The 19,325-nt window shown below is 33.5% G+C and overlaps 3 protein-coding genes and 1 pseudogene across 3 annotated transcripts; 3 read left to right on the top strand and 1 right to left on the bottom strand.

The window, feature by feature from the left end:
* Window positions 1-4,222: 4,222 nt before the first annotated feature.
* LOC147918473 (uncharacterized) lies at window positions 4,223-5,300 on the top strand (annotated as a pseudogene).
* On the top strand, window positions 5,297-8,695 carry LOC104772227 (uncharacterized). The gene is made up of 4 exons (XM_087505820.1): window positions 5,297-5,699; window positions 5,807-6,007; window positions 6,158-7,570; window positions 7,785-8,695. The coding sequence occupies exons 1-4, from the start codon at window positions 5,297-5,299 to the stop codon at window positions 8,693-8,695; spliced, it is 2,928 nt and encodes a 975-aa protein (XP_087361946.1).
* A 986-nt stretch (window positions 8,696-9,681) lies between these two features.
* On the top strand, window positions 9,682-10,278 carry LOC104772226 (S-protein homolog 4-like). The gene has a single exon (XM_010496862.2). The coding sequence runs from the start codon at window positions 9,706-9,708 to the stop codon at window positions 10,177-10,179; it is 474 nt and encodes a 157-aa protein (XP_010495164.1). The 5' UTR covers window positions 9,682-9,705; the 3' UTR covers window positions 10,180-10,278.
* A 5,957-nt stretch (window positions 10,279-16,235) lies between these two features.
* On the bottom strand, window positions 16,236-17,606 carry LOC104772225 (protein BIG GRAIN 1-like D). The gene has a single exon (XM_010496861.2). The coding sequence runs from the start codon at window positions 17,507-17,509 to the stop codon at window positions 16,418-16,420; it is 1,092 nt and encodes a 363-aa protein (XP_010495163.2). The 5' UTR covers window positions 17,510-17,606; the 3' UTR covers window positions 16,236-16,417.
* Between the last annotated feature and the right edge of the window lie 1,719 nt (window positions 17,607-19,325).

Genomic DNA, 19,325 nt, shown 5'->3' with positions numbered 1-19,325 from the left:
TATTAGTTTTGATTTGAATAGATTTTTTTACTTTTATAGATTTTTTATATTTGATCTGTCAGCATTTTTATTTTTTAATTAATTTATTAATCTTAATTAAGTTTTCTAATGGTAATTGAATGTAATTTTTTACATATTTTAAGGTTACTTTCATATTTGTACTTCTAAATTAATATAGTAGGATATATCACTCATGCAGGTATGTGTAGAAGTTTACGTGAAAATTTTCTAATTTAAAATAAAAAATATTATGCAAAAATAACTCCGCACCACATGCGGATCCAAACCTAGTTATATTTAAAAAAGTCTAACACTAAAATGCACTAAGCATAATAACGGTGAGATTCTGACCCATACACATGCTTTAAGAATAGTCCAATTTTAATAGTAACTAGGTGCTTCCCCACGCAATGCGTGGGTTGTGGTGTAGTTGGTATATATATTTTTTTTTTGGTCTTTTTTGTTTTCTCTTTTGTATTATTTCGTTGTAGTTAGGCATCTACGGGCTTTGCCGTCACTTGTATTTATACACTATATGTTTATACCATTTCGTTTAGATGTGTACAATTGTGGCGTTTATTTTTTATGAATTATGAGGATGTTGTTTCTTGCTTTTGAGGATTCAATCTTATCATTGACTGATATTGTTTCTAATACATTTATTGTATTATAGATTTTCTAATTAACTGCTTATGTAATCCCTTCATACGTTGATGTTGCAATAATAAGTTATTTTTTAAAAATAATTATCTTCCGTGTAAGTGATTATGTTTGTATGCCCATGTTTTGGTCTAATATCAATAAGATTGTTTCTGTTTTTCTTTAGTTGGCTTTGAAACCAATTTTGAGTTACGCAAATAATGGATCGAATTATGGTGTTAATAAGTAATATAAATTCTTATGTATATATATTGTATATATGTGAATATAAGTTTAGCTAACTACAAAATTCTGTAATATTTAAATATAATCTTGAACATATATATATTTTTATTTGTGGGAGGAATGTTTGAGTTAAATGACTTTTAATGTCTTTAAAGTGAGTTAAATATTAATAAATTTTTATATGTGTCTTAACTTTTTTTTAAAGGAATACCAAGTGTTTCCTTCCAAATTTGAAGTGACATAGTATTTTAGTTTTCTTATATGATTTTATGAACTTCAATGTAAAAGTTTTTCAAAGTAATAAGTACACTCACACTGATTGAATTATAAAATTTGGAGAAATGTTTATTTCGATTAATCATCTGCTCTTTTAAATATATTAAATAAGTATGTTGTTGTTCCTACAAATATGACAACATATATTATAGTTTAACCATGGAGTTAAGCAATGGAAATGGAACTTGTGATTGCAAGACAAAATGCTTATATATATATTATGTTACACATTGATCGTTTAAAAATGAATAGGAACATCTAATTCTCAAATAAAGTTGATTTTTTTGTTAAAACCAATATATATGAATTTAAATTTAACTATGCAAATTTAAAAAATAAATATGAATAGATTAGAAAGGCAAGAAATATAAAAGAAATATTTTATTTTTATATAAATAAAATAAAAATTGAAAACAATGTTAAATATATATAATACTTTCTAAATTAAAATATAAAATCAAACTCTTACAAGTTACAACACATATGAGATATAACAACATTTGATATTGGTAGAAGAGGAGGAGAGAATGATTACTATAAGATGGTAATCCAAATTAGATAATGGAGATGAATCTTTAAAAAATAGAACAATGTAAAATATATATATATATACATATATATATAATACTTTCTAAATTAAAATATAGAATCAAACTCTTACAACACATATGAGATATAACAACATTTGATATTGGTGGGAGAGGAGGAGAGAATGATTACTTATAAGATAATAATCCAAATTAGATAATAGAGATAATTTTTTTAAAATAAGAACAATGTAAAATATATATCATGTAGTCTCTAAAATTAAAATTTAGCATTAAAAATTTACAATGATATTTCCTTTTTTTTTACATCCCATACAACAAAAATAAGAAATCAAAAATAACAAAAAATATGAAAAATGATTTGAGATATTGTAGAAAAGAATGAGAGAATGTGAAAATGAGATAGTAAAAGAATGCCAATATGAGTGAATGCTTATTTATATGATAAGAAATGATGGAAGTTACATTTAGAATTATGGAGTTACAATAGTAATTTATTGTGTTTGAATAAAATTGAGTGGAATAATATGATTAATGTATAATTTATTTTATTTTCAGTTATAATTTTATTTTAATGTGTGAGTTCAATGTATTGTGTTCTTAAATATTGTTTAAAGCAATTAGAAAGCAAATAAAAAAATAAAAAAATTACAAAACATTAAAAGAAAATCAACCAATAAGGAGAGACCAAAACCTTACTTTTATATATATGATATATTACTTTAAACTTTGAAATGAGAAATATATTATAAAATAATAATTTTACATGAGAAATATATTAATTTAGCCAACCAAAATATGAATATAAGTTTAGCCAACCAAAATAAATAAAAAAATATTAAAATTTAACCAAAAATATTTTCTCTTGAAAGATAAATAAGTTAGTAGGAGGAATGAATTAATGTACAATTATTGGATAGGAGTTACATTTGAGTTAAATGGAGTTACATGTCTTTAATTATAAATAAATATTTTAATTTTTTATAACCTAAAATAAAAGGAATACCAAGTGGCCAAATCAAAATTCACATGATTTGGTTGTTTGTTGATTTTTTTTTTCCAGCTTGGTCGTTTGTTGATATAAACTCAACACTTACACATAATATTTCAAAATAAAAAATATTACTTTTGAAGTGATAAACTAAATTAGTTTTCTTAAAAAATTATATGAATTCTTCAGTCTCAATAATTTTTAAAACCCCAAGGATAACTTATATTTTTTTGATTTTCACTCATCAATTTAATTTATAGTGCTAGATTTCATACTAATGATTTTATCTTTAGAGAATTTAGTGAAATGATATTTTTAAAATTATATTTTATTTTTATATTTAAGTTCCAGCTGAATATGTTTTGTTTTTTGGATCATTTTTTATTTTGATTAAATACACAAAAAACCAATTGTTTAATTATGTTATTTTTGTTTTCAAAAACCTCAAATCATAAAAAATATATATATATATATTATATTGATCTTTGCAGATTTATCAATTGGATCACAAAACAAAATAGTCTTTATAAATGGATAATTATATTGATCTTTAAATATTATATTGATCTTTATAAATTATTAGAAATAATACATGAATATGTGAGATAACCAGAGACATAATAGATAATTAGATATGAATCATTTCAACTTTATGATTTTATTGTGTGGTGAATATTGTAAGAAAATATGATAATAATGACTTATAAGATGTTAATATAAAATAGAAAATAGAGATAAACCTTTTAAAATATTAAAAAATATATATATAAGATATACTTATCATACAAACTCTAAAACTAAGCTTTTACAATGATATTTGATTTGATTTTTTATAACCCATACAACAACAATAACAAAAACAAAACAAAAAGAAAAGGGATTTGAGAGTAGTAGAAGAAGATGAGAGAATGAAAGAGTGATAGACTAAGAGAATAAAATAATGAGTATTTATAGGAAGAGAAATGATGAAAAATTACATTTAGAAAAATGAGAGTTACAATTCTAATTTATTGTTTTGTTTTAATACAATTGATTAATACAACTTAGTGGAGAAATAAAGTAAATGTATAATTTATAGGAAGAATTTATATGATTTCAGTTTTATATTATGTGAGTTAAATGTGAAAATTAATTATTTTTAAATTTGTGTTTTAATATAAATATTTTTTTTTGTTAAAATTGTATTGCTAAGTGGACCAATAAGGAGAGAGTGAAGCACTATAAATAAACTCGTATCGTCTAGAAAAACGGTTATTTGGCGATGAAAAAGGCGATTTGGTATCTCCCTTGGTGGTTGAACCTTGTCTCTCCGGAGGCGGTTACTGACAGTTTCGTCAACGTCGTGGGGTTAGCCCCTCACTGTAGTCGTGCGGCGGTTATCTCCATGAAGTGGCATCCACTTCGTGATGCACCTTTGACGGTTTCTGCAAAAAAATTATTCTATAAATACCGCAACTTTGATTGGCGATTCTTTCACCCCTCTGAATCCCTCTTTCAATACTTTTTTCATTTACCGCTAAACATGGCTGACAACTTACGAAGAGCAGTTCAAGACATCAATCTCGGCGCTGATGATGCTCCGCTAGCAATACCGGATGTTGTGGTGGCCAATGCAGCGGCGGAGAACCGTTTTATTCTCATCGGCCGACCAGTTATGCCACGTCGTCAGAATGTGCGCTCAATCATTGCTTCAATGCCCAGAATTTGGGGTCAATCTGGTTTGGTTCATGGTCGTTTAGTGGGTGGTACTCACTTCCAGTTCATCTTTCCTTCCGAGGGTGAACTTGAACTTGTCCTCCGCCGTGGTCCATGGGCATTTAACGATCGTATGTTGATCTTCCAACGTTGGTATCCAAACGACAACCCCCCTCTGATCGATTTCATTCCATTTTGGGTACAAATCCGAGGAATCCCTTTTTCACTTCCTCAATCACGAAGTCATCTCCTACATTGGTCGTGCAATTGGTACACTCCTTGAAGTGGACTATGATGCTGAAGCTGCTGCAAGAGTTGAGTTTGTTCGGGTTCAAATTCACTGGGACATTCATCGTCCACTTCGCTTTCAGAGGCAAATTCAGTTTCAACAAGGTGTTAACACGCTGCTGAGATTCCGGTTTGAACGTCTAAGAGGATTTTGTGAGGTCTGTGGCATGATAACGCATGACACCGGTGCTTGTATCCTTCAAAATGGAGGGGAGGAGCCCTTTGATGATCATGATGAGGATGACGACCCAGGCCATCCAGAGCATATGGCCAATCATGGAGTCGTTATCCGTGAAGTTGAAGAGGATGATCCACCTCATGTTGCTACTCAAGAGATTCCTGCTCCGGTACATCTTGATGTTAACCCTGATGCTCCACATGACCTTATCGATGCTGATCATTACAGAGTGCCACAAGAAGCAAACAGGAAGAGCGACTCTGACATGAATGCAAGAGGCAAGAGGAAGAGAGATGAGCAAACAGATCTTTCTACTAAGACAGAGAGTTCCAAAGCTAAGTTCATGGAAGCTGGTGAAAGTAGTAACTCCGGGGAAACCTGTTCTCCCCATGATCTTGACAGAGGCGCGGTGGGCCCTATACCACCACTTTCTCCATGAGGACAGCCGCTTGGAACTGTAGAGGACTAGGCAATGATCTCGCAGTTCGACGTCTAAAGGAGATTAAAAAGACTTTCTCTCCAGACATCATTTGCCTCTTTGAAACAAAGCAAGGAGATGACACTGTTAGGGATGTAGGTGCTGAACTAGGTTATGATCGAGTTGTAACAGTGCCTCCAGTTGGTTTAAGTGGTGGAGTAGCTTTATTTTGGAATAGCAATATCTCTGTTTTTGTTCTGTATCAATCCCCAAACCTTGTAGATACGCATGTTCAAATTAATGGATTTGGTTTTTACTTGTCGTGTGTTTACGGTAATCCAAATCCATCATTAAGACACTTGGTTTGGGAAAGATTAGAACGGACTGCAGTCAGTAGGAATGGACCTTGGATGGCCATAGGTGACTTTAACGAAATCAGAAACAACTCTGAAAAAGAGGTGGTCCTCCTCGACCTGAGAGCTCTTTCACTGATTTTTGCAACATGTTGCAAATTTGTGATCTTCAAGATTTAAAACATGTTGGTGATCCATTCTCCTGGGTTGGAAAGAGATATAGTCATGATGTTGCCTGTTGTTTAGACCGCACATTGGTGAATTCTGAATGGCTCGCTCAATATCCAGCTTCTCACTCAGAGTTCCTAGAACTTATTGAATCTGATCACAGACCAGTTATCACCACCATATCCAATGACTTCTCTCCCCGTCGAGGTCAGTTCTATTTTGATTCAAGACTGGTCAACAGAGAAGGATTTAGTGATGCAGTCAATAAAGGATGGACAGTACGAAGATCAGGACAAGCTATGTGTCTTACCTCTCGTTTGCGTGAGTGCAGAAGATCTATTTCCATTTGAAAAAAAGCAAACCGTCCTAATGCTCGAGAAGAAATAGGAATCTTGACGAAACTCCTTGATCAAGCTCACACTAACGGTTCTTCTACGCAACATATTCGAGATCTCAGACAGAAGTTAAGTTGTGCATATCACAGTGAAAAAGAGTTTTGGCGAATTAAAAGTCGTAAGACATGGTTGGAAAGTGGTGATCGCAATACTAAGTATTTTTTTGCCACGGCAAAAAATCATACAGCTCGTAATAAGCTATATTCGATCCTGGATGATGACAGACGTGAGCACTGTGGTGATAGTCAAATAGGCAGAGTTGCAGAGGCCTATTTCACCAATTTATTCAAAAGTGAGTTGTCAACGCAAAACAACCACTTTCATGTTTTCAGAGGCTTCCATCAGCGTGTCACACCTGAGATGAATGCAGACTTGGTGAAACCTATTACTGAAGAAGAAATCAGTAATGCAGTCTTTGATATTGGTGCAACTAAAGCCCCGGGTCCAGACGGCTTCACAGGAGCTTTCTTTCAAAGCTATTGGGAAACAACGAAAGATGCAGTTATACAAGAAGTAAGTCAATTTTTTGAACGAGGCGTCTTTGATAAATCTCTAAATCACACAAATATTTGTTTAATACCGAAGACCACTGATGCGAAGCACATGAGTGAGTTTCGTCCCATTGCTTTGTGTAATGTCAGCTATAAGATAATCTCCAAGGTGTTGGTAGGCAGACTCAAACAGCACTTACATTACATCATCTCGGAAGAACAGGCTGCATTCATTCCTGGAAGAAACATTACTGATAATGTTCTTATAGCACATGAGCTCATTCATGCTCTAAAGGTGAAACGTCGTTGTGCTAACTCTTATATGGCGATTAAAACATATATCACGAAGGCCTATGATCGTCTAGAGTGGGATTTCCTCCAGGAAACAATGCTTAAATTCGGCTTTGATACAAAATGGGTGCAATGGATAATGACATGTATTCGGTCTCCAACTTTCTCAGTTGATATCAACGGTAACCCTCAGGGATTTATTCAGCCAGAAAGAGGTATACTACAAGGTGATCCACTGTCCCCTTATTTATTTATCCTTTGTGCTGAGGTCTTAAGTCACATGATGAAGCGAGCAGAGGCAGAAGGTTTAATCAAAGGGATAAAGATAAGTAACGCAAGCCCTGCTATTAGCCATTTACTCTTCGCAGACGACTCCTTATTCTTCTGTCAAGCGAACATCAAATCCTGTACAGCCATACGAGACATTCTAACTCAATATGAAAGAGCTTCTGGACAGCAAATAAATAATCGAAAATCTGCTCTGACCTTTGGTAAGCGAGTTCCTGATGCACTCAAAACACAGATACGTAGGCGATTGAATATACACAATGATGGTGGGTGTGGGAAGTATTTGGGTCTTCCAGAGCAATTTGGTAAAAAGAAGATAGAGCTGTTTCAATATATTGTTGCAAAGGTTCAGAATAAAACAAAAGGATGGAACACAAAGTTTTTATCTCAAGGTGGAAAGGAGATTCTCTTGAAAGCAATTGCATTAGCAATGCCTGAACTGCTTCAAGATACCAAAAGGAATTTGTGAAGAGATAGAAAAAGTTATTGCAAATTTCTGGTGGAACACTCAACAAACAGGAAATGCAGTCCATTGGGTGGCTTGGGATCGGTTGAAGTTTTTGAAAACAGAGGGAAGTCTTGGTTTTAGAGACTTAGAACGGTTTAACGATGCACTTCTCGCTAAGCAGATTTGGCGTATACTGCAACACCCAACTAGCCTCCTATCACGTGTCCTCAAAGGCAGATACTTTTCCAATACATCTATACTTGAAGCTTCACGAGGAACTCGACCCTCCTTTGGATGGCCACTCCTCGTTGGTCGTGACTTGTTAAAACAAGGAATGCGATTTACAATAGGCAATGGAGAATGTATCAACACATGGACAGACCCTTGGCTTCCAGTGCATCCCCCTCGTCCCCCTCGACAAGCAATAGACCAACAACCTGATATATCTACTGTCAACTCCTTTCTTCTCCCGAACAGAGGCGGCTGGAATGAAGCTTTACTACGAGAACAAGTCCACCCAGATGACATCAATCATATCCTAAGAATCAGAACTAGTCATTGGCAACAACACGACTATCTAGGATGGCACTACACTGAGAATGGTTTATATTCAGTAAAGTCTGGATATTGGCTTGCAACCCATCTTCCAAATCAAGAATTCCAAGCAAGACCTCCTTATGGAAACCTCCAAACAAAAACGGACATCTGGAGAACCAACCTCCCACTAAAGTTCAAACATTTTCTGTGGCGTTTATCCTCAAGAGCATTGGCTACTGGCGCTGAGCTGGAACGACGACATATCACTCCAGATTCACTTTGCAAGCGATGTGTCTCTGAAGTTGAAACATCTGAACACTTATTCTTCACGTGTCCGCATTCGTCACAAATCTGGCGCGGTTCCCATATACCACTTAGAAGTCTACTAAACCCCAATGATTCAATTGACACCAAGATTAAGGCGATTTTGGAGTTTTCAAAATAGAGAGATAGAAATGATCGACTTTCTATCCTACCATTTTGGATCCTATGGAAAATTTGGACAAGTCGCAATAAGCTTACATTCCGGAAGATTACTCATAGTTGGCAAAGAGATCTACGTGAAGCTAAACAAGAAGCTGATGAATGGCTGGCATCGTTACCACCACCTACGACTCAAACACTCCAAAGCACAGGTACATCACGTAATCGTGATAGAGAAAACGCTATTTGGATCAGACCACCTTTAGGATGGGTCAAGTGTAACTATGACGGCAGCTACATTAACGGAAACTCACACGCAACGTCGGCATGGTTAATACGTGATGATCAAGGTCACTTTAAAGAAGCTGGACAAACCACCGGAATATTAGTTAAATCCCCAATTGAAGCAGAATGTCAGAGCTTAATATATGCTATGCAACAATCTTGGAGAAGTGGCTTCACCAACATAATCTTTGAAGGAGATTGTCAAAATCTTATTACTGCCCTCAATCATCGTTCCCTCAGGTTTGATATCTATAACTGGTTACAAGATATACAAGGTTGGGCCACTAGGTTTGACAACGTCATTTTCCGGTGGACCTCACGGCGTTCGAATATCTTGGCAGATAAGTTGGCTAAAGATCAAAGAAACAGATCAACACAATTTCTCTATCATTCTACTGTTCCGTTATGTATTTCCTCTGTTTTCAACTCTATTCCAACCTTTCAATAATATCAATGCAGTTCAAGGGTTAAAAAAAAAAAAGGAGAGAGTGAAATCTTAATTTTATATATATGATTTTTTAGCAACGTATATGAAATCATTAATGTGTTCAACCATTTGTTTTCAATATAGTCATGTATTCAAAAACAGTTACATGTTTTAGGAGAAGACAAATCTAATAACGTCATGGATACCACATTAATTAATTGAAGACTTTTCTTATAATATATATATACTAGTGTAATTATGCAAAACAAAACGCTAAGTATATCCAGCAAAAAACACTTTGGCTCTTAGAAAAGAAAAAAATGACAATCGCCCAAAAAACAAAAGTTCATGTGTTGGTGATATCTCTACTCGTACAAATAGCTCTCTCAAAAGTGGAAACCAGTTCTTCACATTATGATGTGAACTGGTCTACTATAAAATCAATGGTGAGGATCACAAACCGCCTTGGTGATGGTTCGACATTAAAGCTCCACTGTAAGTCCTCAGATGACGATCTCGGCCTCCACGTTCTCGCTCCGAATAGCTTTTGGTCGTTTAAGTTTACACCAAAAGTTTTATTTGGATCGACACTTTTCTTCTGTCAATTCACATGGCTGCCTGGACAATTTAAATGGTTTGATATTTACGATGATGACAGAGATGGTGTTCGTAGGGGTATTCCATGCATCTACTGTTTCTGGGATATAACCAAAGAAGGGCCATGCAGGTTCAGTGAAAAAGATCATGCATTTAATATATGTTATGACTGGAATGGGAAACGAATTGGGGAATAGTTTGCTGCTGTGTGTTACGTAATTGACAAGAAAGCCAAAAAAGAATAAACACTGTTTTTTTGTTTTCTTTTCCTCATCAGAAATATGTATCTTTCTAAAAGTGGTGTACGTAGCTTTTTAGTAGGAACTTATAATAATAATACTAGAAGACACCTTCGAAATCCCTCTTGTGTTATGGTATTGGTTGTGTGGCAAAGTTGACTTGATCAATTAACAACAATTTCTACGTTTGAACAAAAACAGATTCTGAAAATAATAGGGTCATAATTGTAAACGTAACTGCGGACTTACTTTTAATTAAGGGCAACTGATAGTATTAAAAAGAGTTTTTAGTATATCTATTTTCTGTTTTTTTTTAAAACCAGCAATTAAATAAATTCAATATCGGTCGATTCATTTGACGCCAAAGCTGCAGAAAATAGCGATAATCAATTTAAGAAACAAATGTAACATATTGTATAGTTTATAGTTATGACACAGATTTGTAAAATGTGAAAAAGAAAACAAAATTGTTTGTGTTGGTTATTACCAACATCAACTGTACCCGAAGTAATTGATTAATTCCCACGGTAAGAAAAAACTGGAGAAACAAGAAAAATACTAGATCACCAAAGGGGAATCTAACTAGAATTATTAGGAAATAAGTGCATCTCTGGGCCATGCAAAATCTAATAAGTAATATAATGAGTCCACTGGGCTTAGGGCTACACAGAATTTTATTCATTAGTTTGACGTTTTTGTTTTTCGGATAATACGATTTTGAGGTTGTGAAATTTGTTTGCGTGATTACCGATTACACTTTTGAGTTTTGACTTTAGAAGGGATACATCGCTTTGGTCTTACAAAACCATATCGTGCTATTCACCTACAGAACACTATTAGCTCCGCACTTTTATTTTTTTTGGATAAACCCTATCGGATCAGCCCGGTAGAAACTTAGCTCCGCATTTCATTACCTAAATTTTAATATAATTCAGGTTACTCGATCCAAAACAACGAACTCATACTTAATCAAAATTAAATATATATGCTACATAGATTAAGGACCCAATACATTATCATTTATAACCTGCCACAATTGACGAAACAACCAACCTTTCAAGAAAGTTGGTAACTAACATTTCCGGAAAAACAATTTATACTCGAGAAATAAAATTTCAAGTTATAAAAGCCATTAGCCATATAAGAATACTTTGGCAATCACTTAAGAAGAGCGTTTCAAAACTAACAAGAGTGGTTACATCCCCGACATGTCACATGTGGTACTAATGCAATATGTGTATCTCTGTATATTTTTCGCGTATCTCGACTCAGCTTATCCAATGAAGAATCTTTATACAACATAATTTACTTAAACTACATTACGTATTATGTGCAATCATTAGGGGGTTGAGGGAGTGTTGTTGTGTGCAAATTCACGGCACGATCTTTTTCACTTCGTTAAATATACTTAGTTGTTGATTTAGGTGACAAACAATGAGAGCTTTCTTGACGGAATAATAAAATCGGCCGCATTATTGAATAGAACGCAATGATCGATATATTCATCGAACTATTTATTTTGTTTGACTAGTTGTATATTTATAAAGATGTATATAGCAAAAGTGGCATTTGTGATGGTATAAAACGCAACCATATAAATAAATACTTAACTTAATATATAAGTCTCCTGTTACATTTTTCAATGATAAATATATCGTAATTTCAATTATTATAATATAAAAGTCAAGGAATATTAACAGGAGCAAGCAAAATAAGTATTACAGGGAAGGAGACATGCATGGTTCGGGCCATTGGGGTGTGGAATGTTTGAATTGTTCATTGATAAAAGAGGCATGTCTTCGAAGTCTGGTTATAGCTATGATTCTATGAAATTACACCCTTATTTTAAAACATTATCACACCAGCAACTTTTCTAATCTAAGATACTACACTTTAGTTTCATATAAGCATGAAATATCGTTTAGAATCAAAACTATATTATAAAGCTAACATTGCAAAGCAATATATAAACTAAAAGGCATCAACCTCTAACAATTTTAAACGAGCAAGAATAAATCAAAATGATTTGACATGGATGGACCTGATCAGAATTGGTCATGTGTACGTGCGACCGTGCGTGTAACATATACTTTTGTTTTATGTAAATTATTCCTTTCATTGTTGAGAGAAGAAGTAATGGAGAAGATTGTAATCGGGAACTTTTAAAGATGATCAAAGTGAAAAGAAGAGAGAAGTAAAGCAAAAGCTCTCGACTTTCTCTGTTCCCATGGAAGCATCAGTACACTTCCATGTTCATCCATCGCTCTACGATAACTTTCACTTTATTTTAAAATTAAAAAACTACACTTTTTTTTGTTTTATTTTTTTTTTAATTTTCAATTTTATAAGAAGCTTTAATGTGTCCATTCACGATCTGCTTCAATCACCCTTTGCTTCTCATTTGGATATCGAATTTCTCGATTTCCCCTCTTTCTTTTCTTTTTATACACTTTCACATATCATCGATTCGATATTTTATTACTTAACACACTTTATTACATACACACACACACTTGTGTTTCTTTCACATATACATAAAGATCTTATATGTATATGAAAATGTGTTTTTCTTGGTATATTTTGATATTATATTGTTAATGGTGACCAAGTACAGTTGATTTTGTGGTTGTGGTACTCTAAATTCGCATTTCACCGACAAGCCCTAATCAATTTTTTTGGGTGAGCTTTTCTAAATATTAAATGAACAAGGAGATGAAACAACTCAAGTAGGTATTCATATAAAAGTGTTGCATTCATGAGAATTTGGATCTAAAGCATGTGATAGATACATAGAAAAAGAGAATTAAAGTTGGTAGCTAGCTAGGTTGGGTTTTTATTTCCTTTGGGATCATCAACCACTTTATCATATTATCCTCCACAAAACATTTTACTTTGCAAGCAACGGATCCTTCCCAACATTATCAATTCAACACCTTTACAATGGCTAGTTGTTCCGACAATTAGATTTCAAGTTGATATACCACTTAAGTTTAATTTTTATACTATATCTCTCAAAATTTACTACTGAGACTACAAATATATTTCACCTAATTAAACTTGTACATGTGTGGAAGTGTATATTTGATCAAATTTTCAAATGATAAATTAACTGAACCCCAAAAATTTCATGTTGATTGTAAGAAAATTAGTAATGGCTAATGAACTTTGAATTACTATTGTGTTTGTGATAGCTTTTACTATTCAACATGTGCATTTGTAATTTGAATTTTTTTGATCCATTTAGGTTTACCGATTTTATATTCCCTTGTTTTAGTCTTTTGTATTTGTGTTAGAGTTTGCATTTAGCCTTTGCGTTTATGTTAAGATCAGCGTTTACCTTGAACTTTTGTATGTTTACGCTAAACAGTTAATTTGAGTATTTGTGCTTAAAATTAGCATTTTGCGTTTGCTTTGATATTAAAGTTTTGCATTGTATTCACATTAGCTTTTTCTGGAGGAGTATGCTTCCAATGTGTAATACATTTTCTTCAAGTTTTGTTTGGTAAAAATAACGTTTATTATTAATATATTATTAAATTAATAAACAGAACAATTGAAAACTAAATTGATGATTGGATCAAATTTTTACAAACATAAAATTTATAACACACCATACTTACAACATACAAATACAACTGTGGAGAATCACATACGATTTCGTTTTTCAATAATCACATGGAATTTAAAAAAAAAAACGAAAATCTAAAGTGAAGTAATAAAAAAAAAAGGGTTACACAATTATGATGATGATGATTCCCAACTACAATTGGTCTTTCACACGAAAAGAAACTTAGTGATGTCAAACGTGCTCAATGTTCCATGGAGGGAGAGATTGAGGAATTTGATTATTGTGCTGCGTCTGAGCTTACGGAAACTAAGAGCTTGACTGGTTCTCCTGCTAGCTCCCGCAAACGCTGCGTTTGCGTTTGCGGGCGGTTGCTAGCGTTTGGGGCTAATCACACAAATCGCTCCCAATCGCTCCCAACCGTTGAATTCCAAAAGCTGGTTCCCGCAAGCGTTTGCGGTTGCGGGCGTTTGCGTTTCAATTTTTTTTTTTTTTTTTTAGAAAAAATTTGAAACAAATCAATGATAATGAAATATATTTTATATATATTTTTTACCTAACTATTTTATTCATTAAGGATGAGAGAAAATGAAGTACGGATAAGATTAAAAATATTAAAAAAATAAATAATTGGAAGAAAATAATATTTCAATTAACAATAACCCGGAAAACTTGATGTAAATTTAATGGCACATCGCACATAAGTTCAAAAAAATCTAAATAAATATAACGTTTCATCAGAAATTTAAGAAAATAAGATTATTTGTGAAAAATAAAAACAAATCACGAGTGACTCTTCTCAACTCTCATTTGATCATTACTACCGATGCAAATACTGCCCCACAAAACTTATTGAGTGTGTGAGATTTAAGAAAGAAGATCTACGATCTAAAACATATGTTTTAGTCATTTATCAAATTACTTAATTAAAGTTTTGGTAAAAATCCAAATGCATAAAGTAATAAGTATTTCATTATGAAATTTATTTATTTTTTAATAATTATTTTAGTATTTTTAATGAATTTTAATTATAAATCAAGTTTAATAAAGTTTTTGATATTTTAAAACATTTATATAATTATATATCACATTTATTATGTTCCAACCGCTATTGCACCCGTTGGTCAACCAGTCGTAAACCTCCCGCAAATGCACCAATTTTAAACCGCTAAACCAGTCGTTCAAAACGCTTAATAACGCTTGAAACCGCAATCGTCCGCTTCCGCAATCTCCCGCAACCGCAACCGCAGCGTTTGAACCAGTGAGGCCCTAAATCCTTTGTTCAAAGGGTAAATGATTGTTTCCCTAAGTTGGGTTTGTGATTTGTATTAAAAATCACATGTTATTAACTAAGGCTTTATAACTTTAGGGTATTTCGGAAAGGGTAACTTCGTTACATGAATCGAAGTTTTCCCTAGTCAAATTTGCGGTGTATACATTATCTGCCATTACTACAGTATCTGCATTTGGAGTAACTACAGCCGGTAAACAAATTTGGTTCAGTATCTGCATTATCTCCTTATAAGATTTGGTTCAGATTTGGTTCATTATCTGCATTATTTCCCTTATAAGATTTGGTTCAGTATCTCCCTTATAAGATTTGGTTCAGTATCCGATTCAAAATTGGTTTAGTATATGCATTTGGAGTAACTGCATTCATATAAAAGTGTTTGCATTCATGAGAATTTGGATCTAAAGCATGTGATAGAAACAGAGAATTAAAGTTGGTAGCTAGCTAGGTTGGGTTTTTATTTCCATTGGGATCATCAGCCACTTTATCATATTATCGTTCACAAAACATTTTACTTTGGAAGCAACGGATCCTTCCCAACACTATATCATTTCAAAATTCTTTACTTTAACAATGGCTATTTGTTTCAATAATTAGATTTCAAGTTGATATGTCACTTAAATTTTTACTATATCCCTCAATATGAGTATTTACTACTGAGTCTACAAAGTCTATATTTGATCAAAGTTCGATAACTGAACCCCAAAAAATTCATGTTTATTGTAAGAAAATTAGTAATGACTAATGAACTTTATTGAATTATTATTGTGTTTGTGATTGCTTTTACTATTCAACATGTGTATTGTTATTTGAATTTTTTTTATCCATTTAGGTTTGCGGATTTTAGAGTTCATTGTTTTACTTTAGTCTTTTGTATATATTTGTGTTAGAGCTTGCATTTAGCCTTTGCGTTTATGTTAAACATGAGCGTTTACCTTGGACTTTTTATATGTTTACTCTAAACATTCTATTTGAGTTATTTGTGCTTTAAATTAGCATTTTGCGTTTGCTTTGATATTAAAGTTTTGCATTGTATTCACATTAGCTTTTTTTCTGTAAGAGTGTGCTTCCAATGTGTTATAGCACATATTCTTCAAGTTTTGTTTGGTAAAAATAATGTTTATTATTAATAAATTATTAAATTAATAAACAGAACAATTGAAAACTAAATTGATGCTTGGATCAAATTTTTACAAACACAAAATTTATAACACACCATACTTACAACACACAAACATAACTGTCGAGAATCACATGCGATTTCGTTTTTTCAATAATCTCATGGAATTAAAAAAAAAAAAAAACGAAAAATCTAAAGTAAAGTAATAAATAAAAAGGGTTCACAAGATCAAACCAGCAAAAGTGGTTTCATAAACAGGAAGTTCATCTCCGTACACATTATGATGATGATGAGTCCCAACTAAATCCAGCTCAAACAAATCTGAACTCGAATCACTTGCAACATCATCATCATCATCATCCTCATCTTCATCTTCGTAATCCTCAAAATCATTATTCTTGACCAAACTGTTTTCATGGTTCTTGTGATAATCTCTCAAAAACTCTCTCGCAATCTCTTCCACTGATCTCCTCCCTCCATCTTCCACATTCTTCTTCACCGACTTCCTCACGTTACTGAAATATTCCTCTTCTTTGTTTGTAAAGCTCTCGGGGACGATCACATTGACAGGAGAGAACCTAACGTTTCGTTTGATACGGTCAGATGATTTCTCGTAGCTTTTGTTCATACAAGACCTTGAGAAAGAAGAAGCTGAAGAACACGTTGTAGTAGATGAATGATAATCATTAGATGTTTTCCTAACGAAAGCTGAGTCGTCGTAACTCGTCTTCCTCGGATAGCTCTTTACAGCATTGGACTGTTTTGAATTGTTGTTGCTGAACAACGAGTTTATGAAGTTGACGATTCGTCCGGCTGGTGAAGCTGGGGTTTTGGGCTTCTTGAGGTTTCCGGAAGAGCTCTTAACGGATCTTCTTGTTCTCGAATGCTCCCAGTTCTCGTCGTGTCTCGTGAATCTGGAGACGTCGGAGGTGTAATCGTAGTCGTCGTACACTCGGGCTGCTCTGTTTTGGTGGTACAGAGTCTTGTCCTCTGTTTTTCTTGGTTTTGTCTTAGAAGGGCCGAAACATAACGGTCTGGACGAAGAAGTTACCTTCTTACCGTGAGTTAGTTCGGTGTCGGAAGATGAGAAGATGCTTGAGTTTGAATCAGAGGAAGACGACACAGAGCCAAAGAATCGATCACGGTGGATCTTACGGTCAGGAACCGATCGGAAGACAATGCTCTGTTTTTTGGTACTAGTGTTAACAGAGCCGACAAAAGATTGGTTTTTTTGGGATTTAAGATCGATGGAATTGTAGATTTCGTCGAGGAGAGTGGAGGAGAATGACGGGTTTCTTTTGGATTTATGCATGATTCGATCGAGAAAGAAGAAGATGAGACAAAAGAGAGATCTCTTAAAACTGTTTTGTTTTGTGTTTTTTAGCAGAAAGAAGAAGACGACGACGAATGAGGTTAGAAGAGAGAGAGATGGCTTGTATATATATAAGCGGCGATCTCGGCGCGTGTAGTTCACGTATGCTAACCATATGGGATGGACCACTGACCACACAAAGATGATTCTTCAATTTGTTTATGTGTGCAATGTACCTAATAGTATTTTCTCCAATGTCATTTTCCTCGTAATGTGAAGGGACTAATGATTTCGAGATGAATGATTTATGCAAGTATTTGGTGGACAAAAACTTATCTTAGATATCGCACATAGGTCGAAATGCTAGAACTTAAATAAACCCAATCTATAGTCAAGCATATTAGACACAACTCTATATGGTGACTAAATGATATCCAACTGATTATTGCTATCATTTCATATACCAAACTTTTGACTAAATAATATCACACATATAGTTTTCTCAAGGAATCATTACATGGTGTGTCATGAACAACATAAGCCATAAGAACACACTAGACGTACGTAGAACATTGCAAACACACAATGATCTATTTTTAGAAAATTAACTTTTTTATCACAAGTTTTTTGCTTAACTAGTATTCACCGAGTTTATATATAGATGTAGCCAGATCATAAGGGATTGTCTCAGATTGTCTATACAGATTTGGAACGTAGGTGGGTATTGGAAAATGATGTGATTAGAGACAAGTAGGGACTTAATTAAATTAAACGATTATTGTGTTTTAAATTTAAGCAAAGTGTCTCTTACACCCCCATTACCCATTGGTTGGGTCGACAAGGACTGGTTAAGGTATTGTACTTGTTTTGCGTCTTTTTCAGTCTCACATGCTTCCTTCCTTTCTTGTTCCTTCACTGTTCCTCATTTCATAAACACTTATGTCTTTCTTTCTTTTTTTTTGTTAATGAAAAACACTTATGTCTTCTTCTTGTTTCGATTCCTATATCTTTGTCACACTTCGGCCAATGTTTTTTTTTCATTTGATATCTCCTTATCACAACCAGTTTCGAAGAGTCCCCCGTAAATATTATATCTAGTTTGGAGTCTTGGACCATGTTATACTTGTACCAAAATCTAACAATTACAAAACCCTTTTAAATCAAACTAGATATTGTATATAGTACAAAACTGAAACTTACGTAAAAATGACTTCTTTTTTGATTTTTATGAAAACAACAAATATTCGTGTTTCCCTTGTTTAAAAAATACAATGTCGCAATTCTTTTTTTGTCAGATAGTAGTATTATTTACATAGTAGACATACGAACAAACACTAATGTCTACTTGTACGTTTAAAAAGGAAAAAAAGAAAAAAAATATAAAGTAAAAGGAATAAAACTGTAAGGTTTTGTTTGCTAAAGTGAGGTTGAAATGATAGATTTGAATCAACAGATTTACAATTTACAACCAACAAAAAAGAGAAGTGTTAACACAATATTGATATTAAATATAGGAATGAACCTTACTATAATGGAAACAACAACTATTTTGAGTTTTAGGGATGTGTGAGATAAACAGAAATTAAAGGGGAAAACAATTCGCACGGGCGAGTCAGAGATTCAGCTGGTCAGGGAGAGACAATTAGAGCTGACACACAAAAGAAGAAGATTCATTCATTTATTCACGCGGTGATGTTGTGGTGGAGTCCCACACGTGACCTGGCACGTGAAGTATAGCACCATGGCCTTGGGGTCCATAGCACGTGCGGCCTCCCACACGCGTACGGCAACTTCTTCTTTAGCAGAGAGTCCCCCT

Source organism: Camelina sativa, chromosome 20, assembly GCF_030686135.1.
Source record: "Camelina sativa cultivar CO46 ecotype springtype chromosome 20, ASM3068613v1".
Classification (NCBI taxonomy): Eukaryota; Viridiplantae; Streptophyta; class Magnoliopsida; order Brassicales; family Brassicaceae; genus Camelina; species Camelina sativa.
The sequence above is the reverse complement of the archived record's forward strand: the minus strand, read 5'-3'. Positions and strand labels throughout refer to the sequence as shown.

Coding starts and splice junctions, on each gene's coding strand:
- LOC104772225 (XM_010496861.2), bottom strand. CDS start 17,509: ATGCATAAATCCAAAAGAAACCCGTCATTCTCCTCCACTCTCCTCGAC.
- LOC104772226 (XM_010496862.2), top strand. CDS start 9,706: ATGACAATCGCCCAAAAAACAAAAGTTCATGTGTTGGTGATATCTCTA.
- LOC104772227 (XM_087505820.1), top strand. CDS start 5,297: ATGAGGACAGCCGCTTGGAACTGTAGAGGACTAGGCAATGATCTCGCA. Junction 5,700..5,806: donor TGGACCTTGGATGGCCATAG/GTGACTTTAACG, acceptor GTGATCTTCAAG/ATTTAAAACATGTTGGTGAT. Junction 7,571..7,784: donor GGGTCTTCCAGAGCAATTTG/GTAAAAAGAAGA, acceptor CTCAACAAACAG/GAAATGCAGTCCATTGGGTG.